Source organism: Dipodomys spectabilis, unplaced genomic scaffold (genome assembly GCF_019054845.1).
Source record: "Dipodomys spectabilis isolate Male_0828 unplaced genomic scaffold, ASM1905484v1 ptg000266l, whole genome shotgun sequence".
Classification (NCBI taxonomy): Eukaryota; Metazoa; Chordata; class Mammalia; order Rodentia; family Heteromyidae; genus Dipodomys; species Dipodomys spectabilis.
This window is the reverse complement of record NW_024870943.1, coordinates 3288167-3300109: the sequence shown is the minus strand read 5'-3', so window position 1 is coordinate 3300109 and position 11943 is coordinate 3288167. Positions and strand designations below refer to the sequence as shown.

Genomic DNA, 11943 nt, shown 5'->3' with positions numbered 1-11943 from the left:
TTTTAACATCAGTACTGACAAAAGCAAGCAAGCAAGCCAACAAAAGCCAAACAGGAAACACAATTTCTTTCCTTGGCTTGCTTTCTTCACTGAGAAACTTTCTTCTCTCAAATCATAAACTGTTGGAAATTCTATCCATAGAAATGAAACATTTCAGGCTGGGAAGGTGGCTCAGTGGTAGAGTGCTTGCCTTGCATGCCTGAGGCCCTGAGTTCGACTCTTCAGCACCACATAAGCAAATAGAAAAGAGCCGGAAGTGGCGCTGTGGCTCAAGTGGTAGAGCGCTAGCCTTGAGCTGAAGAGCTGAGGGAAAGCGCCCAGGCCCAGAGTTCAGGCTGGTGGCTCATGCCTGTCATCCTTGCTACTCAGGAGGCCGAGATCTGAGGATCGTGATTGGAATCCAGCCCACGCAGGATACTCCATGAGACTATTTTTTGGTTGTGGAGCCTAAAGTCTGGGCCTGGGTGTTGTCCCTCAGCTCTTCAGCTCAAAGTTAGCACTCGACCACTTGAGCCACAGGGCCACTTCCAGCTTTTTCTGCTTATGTGGTGCTGAGGAATCGAACCCAGGGCCTCATGTATGTGAGGCAAGCGCTCTACCACTGAGCCACCTTCCCAGCTCCATCATGAGACTCTTATCTCCAATACACTATTCAGAAAAAGTGAGAAGTGGCACTGTGGCTCAGGTGGTAGGGTGCTGGCCTTGGGAGGCTCAGGAACAACCCCCAGGCCCTTAGTTCAAGCCCCACGACTGGGAAAAATAAAACACATATCCTTGTTGCCCTAAGGCTGGAAATCACGTGATACCTCCATTGTTTTCCAACAAAAGCACAGAACATCACATAAACAGTACACACACACACACTCAGAGTAATTTCAGTAAACTTCCCATTTTATGTGTACCGCTGAATGAATATTACACATATGTACATACAAACCACCATAGTTTAAGACTTTCCTTCCCCAGGCTGGCGTTAAACTGCAATCCTCATTTCTCAGCCTCTTGAGTAGGTAAGCTTATTGAGTAGCTAGCCATAGGTACCCACCTTCCCCCACCACCTTCAGTTTTCTTTTTGAGGCATGGGCTTGCTGGGTCGTCCATGCTGGATGAAAACTCACTATATAGCCCACGTTAGTCTGGAATTCACAGACCTCTTGATACTGGGATTGCAGGAGTGAACCACCACTTCTGAGCTAGTTCTACACCTTTTGCACTACATTTTCTGTTCATTTTGCTGCTAACACATAGAACCACTCAGAAGTTTCTTGTGATTGTCTTGGCTGGATGCTGAGTGTCCCAGCCGTGGCACACGCTTGTACAGATTGTGCACAAATACATGCACGAGTTAATGAAGGAATGAAGGACTGACCGCGTCAGTGAAAGCTTGAGTCCATAAAAAGGGGCAACTGACAGTAAAGGGTGGGAGTCGATGGGCGGAGCCCGGCATGGGTAACGCCCAGCTTTCCTATGGAAGGCGTTGATTGGACAGTGCAGTGACAGCGGCCACACCCCCTCCCGAGGGCCGGCCGGCTGACGCGGTCACGTGACCCCCGCTCTACTGGGCAGCGGCCATTTTGCGGGGCGCCCACGTGTGGGGCGCACGTTCAGCGGGTCGTCACGTGACCGGGGCGCGCTGCAGCCGCCCGGGCGGACCCGGCGAGAGGCGGTGGCGGCAGTGGCGGTGATGGACGGATCCGGGGAGCAGCCCAGAGGAGGCGGTGAGGCGGGAGGCGGGAGGTGCAGGGCGGGGGTGGGGCGGGGGGCCGGGGGGCGGGGGCAGGGCGAGGCCCGTCGCCAGCCATCGCTGGAACCCCGGCTGTGGGGTCGGGGGCCGTGCGATCCCCCCCAGATCTCCGGGACAGAAACTCTCTGACCGCGTTCTGCCCGCCTCCCGGGCCCTCCCTCCTTCGCTTCCTCCTTCACCGGCCTCCGGCGCCCCTACCCTTTTCTGCCTGGAGCCCCCGGGTCCCCAGCCACCTGGGGATCCCACGATCCAGGCCCACCCCGGGCAGGCCCGGGCTTGTCGCCGGCACTTCCTGCCTGTGGCCCTGGTGGGAGGGGCTGGTCTCACCTCTGCCCCCTCTGCTAAGTGTCCCCTAGCTTCATCCCCTGGAAGAATCTAGGATACTGGCCTAGGCTCCCGCCCCGGACCCCATCCATCAGGGACTCACTAGCCTGGGCTCTCAGGCCCCACAGCCTGTCCTCCTCCAGGAACCATGAGTCGTCCCCCTCCTTCCCCGCACTCCCATGCCCCAGCACCCCCGAGTCCAGCCACCTCTTCTCCTTCCTTTCTCCTCTAGGGCCCACCAGCTCTGAGCAGATCATGAAGACAGGGGCCCATTTGCTTCAGGGGTGAGTTTGAGGTGTGATTCTTGGGCAGATTTCCGGGGTGACTCCCTATTCTGATTCCCCCTCCCTTCCCCATCCCCCGACTCCATTCCCAACCTAGTTTCATCCAGGATCGAGCAGGGCGGATGGGTGGGGAGACACCGGAGCTGGCCTTGGAGCAGGTGCCTCAAGATGCGTCCACCAAGAAGCTAAGCGAGTGTCTCAAGCGCATCGGGGACGAACTGGACAGTAACATGGAACTACAGAGGTGTGGATCCCCAGCCTCTGGAACCCAGGGTCCCTCCCACTTCAGAACCCAGGAACCCCGCCCCAACATCCTTGTCTTGCCACAAGAGCTAGGAGTCTAGGCCCCACCACTCAACTCATTCTGGACTCAGTTCTTCCCTCCCTCAGGGGCTGTGGTTGATTGTGTGCCTAGCACTAAGAGTGCTGCTCATTAGTTTTTTTCCCTATGAGGCTGGTAGCTGTACCACTTGAGCCACACCTCCACTTCTAGTTTTTTTGCTTCTTGGCCTGGCTCTGAGCTGCCATCTTCGGATCTCAGCATCCTGTGAGCCATCCTGAATTGATGGGGTTTTTGTTCTGTTGTGGTTGTTTTTGGTCGATTGTGGGGCTTGAACTCTGGGCCTGGGTGCTGTCTCAGCCCTTCAGCTCAAGGCTAGTGCTCTACCACTTGAGCCACAGCGCCACTTCTGGCTTTTTCTGTTTATGTGGTGCTGAGGAATCGAACCCAGGGCCTCATGCATGCAAGGCAAGCGCTCTACCACTGAGTTCCATTCCCAGCCCGATTGTTTTTTTTTTTGTTTGTTTTGAGAGTCTTGCTATATGCGCCAGCCTTCCAAGTGCCGGGATTCTCCAGGACCTTGGAACCCTCCTTCCAGGAGTCATTTTCTCTGCTTTTTTTCTTTTTTTTTGCCGGTCGTGGGGCCTAAACTCTGGATCTGGGCGCTGTCCCTCAGCTCTTAAGCGCAAGACTAGCTCTCTATCTACCACTTGAGCCACAGTGCCACTTCTGGCTTTTTCTGCTTATGTGGTACTGAGAGCCTCATGCATGCAAGGCAAGCACTCTACCACTGACCCACCTTCCCAGCCCCTCTCTGCTTTTTTTTTTTTGTTGTTGTTGTTGGTAATGAGGCTTGAACTCTGGGCCTGGGCGCTGTCCCTCAGCTTTCAGCTCAAGGCAATCGCTCTACCACTTGAGCCACGGCGCCACTTCCAGTCTTCTGGTGGTTAATTGGAGATAAGAGGCTCACAGACTTTCCTGCTCTGGTTGGCTTTGAACTATGATACTCAGATCTCAGCCTCCTGAGTAGCTAGGATTATAGGCATGAGCCACCAGCACCCAGCATGTCCCAGCGCTTCTTTTGCCAAGGCTAATACTATACCACTTGAGCCACAGTGCTACTTCTGGCCTTTTCTGTGTATGTGGTACTGAGGAATCGAACCCAGGCTTTGTGCATGCTAGGCAACCACTGTATCACTAAGCCACATTCCCAACCCTCTCTACTTTTCTAAAGGTCCCATTGGCAGAGTCTGGGTCCTACCTCAGTTTCCTTCACTATTTTTTTTTTGCCAGTCCTGGGGCTTGAACTCGGGACTTGGCACTGTCCCTGAGTTTCTTTTTGCTCAAGGCTAGCACTCTGCCACTTGAACCATGGTGCCACTTCCATCTTTTTCTGTTTATGTGGTACTGAGGAATCGAACCTAGGGCTTTGTGCATGCTAGGCAAGCACTCTACCATTAAGCCACATTCCTAGTCCTTCCTTCACTTATGAATAGAGAAGATGCTGGAAGTCCTATCCCTCACCTGACCCACCCTTCCCCAGCATCCATCCTCTTTCCTGCAGGATGATTGCCGCTGTGGACACAGACTCCCCCCGCGAAGTCTTTTTCCGAGTGGCAGCTGAAATGTTTGCTGATGGCAACTTCAACTGGGGCCGAGTTGTCGCTCTTTTCTACTTTGCCAGCAAACTGGTGCTCAAGGTGGGCAGTGGGCTCAGGGGTGCCCTCCTCAGACCCTGGGGTCACCTCTTACTGCAGCCAGTGACCTTGAAGGGAATGGAGACACCACTGTGGACTGTCTGGCTTCGCTTATTCATTCTGTGCTGGGTAAACTGTGTGGGCCTGTACTTGGCACCAGATACAACACAGAACCATGAAGTGTGGGTCCCTTATCACTTGGAGCTCAGATCCTAAGATAGGGGATGAGGTGAAGTAACACAGACTGAGGTGATAGAGTAAACTGGTCAGAAAAGATTTTTTTTATCTGGTCGTGGGGTCTGAACTCTGGGCCTGGGTGCTGTCCCTGCACTCTTCAGCTCAAGGCGAGCGCTCTACCACTTGAGCCACAGCGCCACTTCCGGTTTTCTGAGTGGTTCATTGGAGATAACAGTCTCACAGAGTGTCTTGCCTGGGCTGGCTTTGAACCTTGATTCTCAGATCTCAGCCTCCTGAGTAGTAGGATTACAGGCGTGAGTCACCAGCACCCAGCTTCAGAAAAGATTTCTAAGAATGGGTGATATGAAAACTGGTGGAAACAGCAAGAAGGATGCTCTGAGGTGCGGGCATCAGGAAGAAAAGGCATCTGGTGGAGGGAAGGACCACACCTGGAGTGTTATAGAGGAAGCCATCGATGTTAGAGTGCAGTTGAGGAGAATGGTGGATTGAGCAGGGGCAGGTTGTAAGGTGTTGGGTCACTATAAAGGCCTTAATTTTATTCAGAGTGAGTTAGGAATGACTGTTGGATTTTTAATTTTTGGAGGGCTCGAACTCAGGGCCTGGACTCTGTTTTTTAATCAAGGCTGGTGCTCTACCACATGGGCCACATCCGTACTTTTAGCTTTTTGCTAGTTAAATGGCAATCAGACCCTTAAGGACTTATCTGCCCTGGCTGTCTTCTGATTACCTAGCTCTTTTTTTTTTTTTGGTTGGTTGGTTGTGGGGCTTGAACTCTGGGCCTGGGCGCCGTTTCTCAGCTCTTCAGCTCAAGACTAGTGCTCTACCACTTGAGCCACAGCACCACTTCCGGCTTTTTCTGCTTATGTGGTACTGAGGAATCAAACCCAAGGCCTTATGCATGCAAGGCAAGCACTCTGCCACTGAGCTACCTTCCCAGCCCCCTGAATGCCTAGTTCTAAATAAAGGAATGAAGTGACAATATTTAAGAGATTATTCTAGTCTGGCAGTGGTGGCTATTATACCAGCTATTCTGGAGACTGAGATCTGAGGATGAGGGTTCCTAGCAGAGACTTTTCTTCTCTTAAGCAGCAAAAAGCCTGGAGTGGGTATAGTATAGAGGGCCGAAGTCAACTGTCCCCGATGCACACCCAATAAATTCTACTTTTTATTGTACTTTTTCTTTTGGTCGGTCGTGGGACTTGAACTCTGGGCGTGGGCATTGTCCCTCAGCTCTTCAGCTCAAGACTAGTACTCTACTATTTTGAGCCACAGTACTTGTGGTTTTCTGGTCATTAATTGGAGATAAGTGTCTCATGGACTTTCCTGCCTGGGCTGGCTTTGAACTGTGATCCTCAGATCTCAGCCTCCTGAGTAGCTAGGATGACAGGCATGAGCCACCGGGGCTCAGCTTTTTTATTTTTATTTTTGACAGGTCCTGGGGTTTGAACTCAGGGCCTGGACACAGTCTCTGAGCCTGACTGTGCTCAAGGCTAGTGGTCTACCACTTGAGCCACAGCACCACTTCAGCTTTTTTTCTGTTTATGTGGTACTGAGGAATCAAACCTAGGGCTTCATATATGTTAGGCAGGCACTCTACCACTGAGCCACATTCCCAGCCTAAAAATTATTTTTGCTGGTCCTGGGGCCTGAACTCATGTCCTGGGCATTGTCCCTGAGCTTTTGTGCACAAGGTCAGCATTCTACTTTGATCCACAGCCCCTCTTCTGGTTTGGGGATGGTTAATTGAAGATAAAGAGTCTCACAGATTTTTCTGCCTGGCTGGCTTTGAACTGTGATCTTCAGATCTCAGTCTTCTGAGTAGCTAGAATTATGCCTATAAAAAAAACCACCAGTTGGGGCTGGGAAAGTGGCTCAGTGGTAGAGCGCTTGCCTTGCATGCCTGAAGCCCTGGGTCTGATTTCTCAGTACCACATAAGCAAAAAGAAAAAAAAAGCCAGAAGTGGCGCTGTGGCTCAAGTGGTAGAGCGCTAGCCTTGAGCTGAATAGCTGAGGGACAGGGCCCAGGCCCAGAGTTCAGGCCCCACAACTGGACCAAAAAAAAAAAAAAAAACCACCAGTCCCCCGGCCTTGCTTTTGATTTTTTTTTTTTATCAGTCGTGGGGCTTGAACTCGGCCTCGGTGCTGTCCCTCAGCTATTCAGCTCAAGGCAAGCGCTCTACCACTTGAGCCACAGCGCCACTTCTGGTTTTCTAGTGGTTTTATTGGAGATAAGAGTCTCACTGACTTTCCTACTGAGGCTGGCTTTGAACTGTGATCCTCAGATGTCAGCCTCCTGAGTAGCTAGGATTTACAGGGGTGAGTCACCCACCAGTGCCTGGCTTGCTTTTGATTTTGAGAGAGGATCTTACCCTGTAACTCAGCAGCCAGGACAGAAGTCTTCAAGATTCTATATGCAACTAACCAGCAAAAGAAATGAAAATAAATAAGCTGAGGGGCTGGGAAGGTGGCTCAGTGGTAGAGCGCTTGCCTTGCATGCATGAGGCCCTGGGTTCGATTCCTCAGCACCACATAAGCAAAGAAAAAAAAAAAAGCTGGAAGTGGCGCTGTGGCTCAAGTGGTAGAGCACTAGCCTTGAGCTGAAGAGCTGAGGGACAGTGCCCAGGCCCAGAGTTCAGGCCCCACAACCGGACCCCAAAAAAAAAAAGAAAATAAATAAGCTGGAATGGAGGTATAGTTCAAGTGACAGCATACCATCCTTGAAATTGGGGGGAGGTGTGAGGGACAGTAGCACCCAGAATAGTCTCATCATGTGTGAGGCCCTGGAATCGACCTAGCAAAATACAAAATATTCTAAGTACAGCAAAAATGGTAATTGTAGAGTCTTGGTTACAAATATCTGGCTAGTCTCTGGAATTCTTTTATTAGCTTTTCTCTGTGCTGGTTTGTATAGTAAAATATTGGCCCAACCAATTATCCTGGCCATTATGGGTCCAGAAAGGAATTATGAGCCAGGTGTGGTGGTACATGCATGCCTATAATCTACTTGGGAGGTGGAGGCAGAAGGATCCAGAGTTCAAGGCCAGGTAGGGTCTCAAAACTAAACAGCTGAGTTGGGAGCATAGTTCAAGTGGTAAGCACTTGCCTAGAATGCTGAGAGCCCTGAGTTCCATCCCAGCACCGTGTGTGTGTGTGTGTGTGTGTGTGTGTGTGTGTGTGTGTGTGTGTGTGTGTGTGTGTGTGTGTGTGTGTGTGTGTGTGTGTGTGTGTGTGTTTAAACATTTATGCTTAGTTTGTTCAGGACCCTGGATTTGATCTCCAGCATTGGGGGGGAAGGGGGAAGCAGAATCAGTCACTAGTGGCTCACGCCTGTAGTCCTAGCTACTTAGAAGGCTGAGGTTTGAGGATTAGGATTCGAAACCAGCCCAGACAGAAAATGTGAGACTCTTTATTTCCACTAAACCACCAGCAAGAAAAAACATAACAGAGCAGAAGACTGGCTAGGCAGCACAACTGTATTCCTTGATGTGTTTTATGTAGTTTTTTGTTGGTTGTGGGGCTTGAACTCAGTTCTGTGTACCTGGGCTCTTTTGCTCAAGGCTAGCTAAGTGCTTGACCACTTTGAGCCACAGCACCACTTCCTGTTTTCTGGTGGTTATTTGAAAATAAGAGTCTTTGAACCGTGATCTCAGCCTCTGAGTAGCTAGGATTCCCAGCGCCTGGCCCTTGAGGTGTCTTTAAGAGCTGTGACAGCCAGGTGCCAGTGGCTCACACCTGTCATCCTACCTACTCAGGAGACTGAGATCTGAGGATCACGGTTCAAAGCCAACCCGGGCAGAAAAGTCTGTGAGACTCTGATTTCCAGTGAACCACCAGAAAACCAGAAGTGGCACTGTAGCTCAAGTGGTAGAACACTTGCCTTTAGCTGAAGAGCTGAGGGACAGCACCCAGGCCCAGAGTTCAAGCCCCCAGGACTGGACAAAAAAAAAAAAAAAAAGCTGTGACAGGTTTTGGATATTGGAGGGAGGTACCATGGCTGTGGGATTGCATACAGAACTGGGGGCTCAGGAGAAAGCAAGCAGATAAGCACTTGAGGGAGGAATTCTGGTGATTGAGAGTACATAGTCTAGAAAATCTCTGGGAAAGTGACATTTGACCTGAGGGTTTGGGGGGTGAGGGGTAGGGGGTCTTGGGACTAGAATTTAGGGCCTAGGCACTGTTCCTGAGCTTCCTTTACTCCAAGGCTAGAGCCATGCCATTTGAGACCCAGCTCCATGTCTGGCTTTTTTCTGGCTAATCCGATATAAAAAAGTCTCCTGGATTTACTACCTAGGCTGACTTCAAACCTTTATCTTCAGATCTCAGATCTCAGCCTCCTGTGTAGGCATCTATTTAGGATTACCCATGGCTAGAGCTTTGATGACTGAGAGGATGGGCTTGTTAAAAGCCTGCTTACAAGGATCAGCATGTACAAAGGTCCCCAGTCAAGGAAGAGTGATAGAATGAGGTTAAAAAAACAAAAAACAATGGACCATCAAGCCTGGTTGTATACAGTTGTAGTCCCAGCTTTGCTGGACACTGAGGTTGGAAGATGAGTTAGAGTCAAAATGAAGACACAGGAAGCAAGCTGAAAACCAGAAATAGGGAAATAGATCAAGTCAACTAGTGCTTCAAGGTCAAGGCCTTGTGGGCTGGGCTGTCCCTTTGAGTTTATGTCCTGAGGCCACTGAGGAATGCTCTTAAGTCAGTCTAGTGACCAGGAAGTGTTTACAACTTCTGAAGCCTAGTTGCTGAGGCTTGAAGAAACAGCCAGCTAGGAGCCAGGAAACAGAAGGCTTGGCACCACTCTGTCCAAGCAGTGGGATCCAGGCTCAGTCAACACCTAACCCACTCCACTCCCTGCAGGCCCTGTGCACAAAGGTGCCTGAACTTATCAGAACCATCATGGGCTGGACACTGGAGTTCCTCCGAGATCGGCTGCTGGGCTGGATCCAAGAACAGGGTGGTTGGGTGAGACCCCTGCCCCCCACGCCCCGGGGACCCCTGGGCTCTGGACATTTACCATTTTCAGATGCTCGGCTCTGTTCCACAGTGCTTGCATAATGCTGGTTCATCTGATCCCCACCGACCTTGATTGGTGACCTTGATTAGTGCCATCTACCCCTCCCTGAGCTCTTCCTCCCTTGTACCCCAAGTTAATTGATTATTTTATTTTATTTTTTGGCCAGTCCTGGGACTTGAACTCAGTGCCTGGGCGCTGTCCCTGAGCTTCTTTTGCTCAAGGCTAGCACTCTACCACTTGAGCCACAGCGCCACTTCTGACTTTTTCTGTGTATGTGGTACTGAGGAATCGAACCCAGGGCTTCATGCATGCAAGGCAAGCGCTCTACCACTGAGCCACCTTCCCAACCCTTGATTATTTTTTGTTTTTAAAAACCCCACATTCACCCTAGGCCTCACTCCCACCCTCTCCCACTTGCTGGCCTACTGGCTGACACCCGCTGACTTGCTGAAGTGACCTCTCTGTCCCCAGGATGACCTCCTCTCCTACTTTGGGACCCCCACGTGGCAGACAGTGACCATCTTTGTGGCTGGGGTGCTTACCGCCTCGCTCACCATCTGGAAGAAGATGGGCTGAGGCCCCCAGCTGCCTTGTGGACTGTGTCTTTTCTGCATAAATTATGGCTTTTTTCTGGGTGGAATGGGGGGTGGGGGGAAATGGGCATTTTTCTTACTTTTGTAATTATTGGGGAGGGGAAACAATGGCCTGTGGGGAGGGTAATAAATCTTTGGTCTACATTTTGGAGTCTGACTCTCTGGTCCCGTGTCCTATACACACTAGCATCAGGAGAGCGAGGGAAGGGGGGGGGCTCCCCGCTTCATTGCTTCCCCCATTCTTGCCCAGTGTCTGCAGCTCTGAGCTTGGAGGGCTTTGCTCATTTTTCTTTTTTTGGAAGTGACCTGTCTGTGGATTAGGGATGAGTCAGCCCCCAGCCCTACCCTCCCAGGAGCCCACAATCCATTAGGAATGAAGGGTACCTGGGCCAGGTGTGAGCCCACAGAGGCCTTGAACGCAAACCTGGGGCTGTGGGGGTGTGAGCCTCCACACCACACCCAGGGGGGCCAGGACCTGGGAGCTCCAGTTGGGGTCCTGTCCAGACCTTTGAGTGTCCTGGAAGGGTGGATGGGAACAGGAGAGGCCCAGGAAAATTACTGGGTGCTGGGGGACAAGAAGGTTCTCCAGGAGAGAGGACCAGACCTGAAGCAGGGCTGAGTGGACTGCAGCCCCAGTGACCTGGGTAGGCACCCCAGAACCCTCTGAAATCTAGACAGGAAAAGCAAGTGGATCCTATAGGAGAGTCAGTCCATGTCTTTTTTTTTTTTCTCCTAATTTTTACATATTTTGGGGCAGGGTACTGGCTGCAAAACCCATGTTCTCCAGCCATACCTCAGCCCTTTCGTATTTTGCATTTGAGGGCTCCCCAAAACTGCCCCGGCTGGCCAACTCCAAGATCTCCTGTGTAAGTGGGGTACCAAGGGTGCACCCCAGCGCCTGGGTCCCTGTTCCCTGCCTCCCTGGGCCCTCGGGGCCTCTGGTCCTCCCACCTGTGGGGCCCCTGCTGCTGGAGGATAAAGGTCGGAAGGCAGTCAATGAGTAACTCCCTCCCCGAGGTCCACAGAGCTCCCCGCAGACAGACACCAGGTCAGGGAGAGGATCAGGGCGCAGACAGCCGCCACCCACAGAGACAGGCCCATGCGCCCACAAACAGGAGCCCCGGGGAACCAGAAAATAAACAAGGTTGTGGGAGATGGAAGCCGCCCTGCCCGCGGCCGCACACCGCGCGGAAGAAGTCAGACTTGGGGTCACGAGGGGGGGGGTCCCAGCCGCCATCATCCCCCAGGGGTGAGGTCAGCGGGCAGCTCCGCCCCCGTCTGGCGCTGAGCTCACCGTGACTCAGCACCGATCCGCCTGGCTAGGCGCCCAGACACCCCCTAGGACCCCCAGATACGCTGGGGAGGGTGCGGGAGGGAGCACACATCCGGGAACCTGCCAGCCAGCACCTGGGCTGCTTCCATTGGCTCCTGGGCCGAGCGGCCTCAACTGCTCACTGCCTCGGCTAGGGTACAGAAAGTGGGAGTAAAGTCTTGCCTCTCCCCCCCTCACCCCGGCCTTTGTGCTCCTTCCTGCCAAGGTCGTGGGGTCCGAGAAGCTCAAGATCCAGCACAGGGCCAGGCTGGCCTCCCAGACAGAACCTTGGACCTGGCACCCTTAAACTGTCTGCCTGATTCATGACAGATCGGTCCCCGGGCCTGGTTCCCCCAGCAGGACCAGAGCCTCGTGGCATGACTGAAGGAGGTGTCCTGTTTGGGGATGGGATGGAGGGGATTGGGGGAAATTGGAGACTTTGATTCAGGGTCCAGGGGAGCCTGTTACCTCCAAAAAGCCCCTAGAAAATG

The 11943-nt window shown here is 52.2% G+C and overlaps 1 protein-coding gene across 1 annotated transcript; it reads left to right on the top strand.

Annotated features, from left to right (window-relative positions):
- Positions 1-1555: 1555 nt before the first annotated feature.
- Positions 1556-10286, top strand: Bax (BCL2 associated X, apoptosis regulator). Its single transcript, XM_042700488.1, has 6 exons — positions 1556-1718; positions 2301-2352; positions 2450-2596; positions 4197-4332; positions 9391-9495; positions 10019-10286. The coding sequence occupies exons 1-6, from the start codon at positions 1685-1687 to the stop codon at positions 10121-10123; spliced, it is 579 nt and encodes a 192-aa protein (XP_042556422.1). The 5' UTR covers positions 1556-1684; the 3' UTR covers positions 10124-10286.
- Positions 10287-11943: the final 1657 nt, after the last annotated feature.

What these genes read in the sequence shown, in the direction of transcription:
- Bax (XM_042700488.1), top strand. Translation starts at nt 1,685, where the DNA reads ATGGACGGATCCGGGGAGCAGCCCAGAGGAGGCG. An exon ending in AGTAACATGGAACTACAGAG is followed by an intron (nt 2,597 to 4,196) that starts GTGTGGATCCCC and finishes TCTTTCCTGCAG; the next exon opens with GATGATTGCCGCTGTGGACA. An exon ending in TCCAAGAACAGGGTGGTTGG is followed by an intron (nt 9,496 to 10,018) that starts GTGAGACCCCTG and finishes CTCTGTCCCCAG; the next exon opens with GATGACCTCCTCTCCTACTT.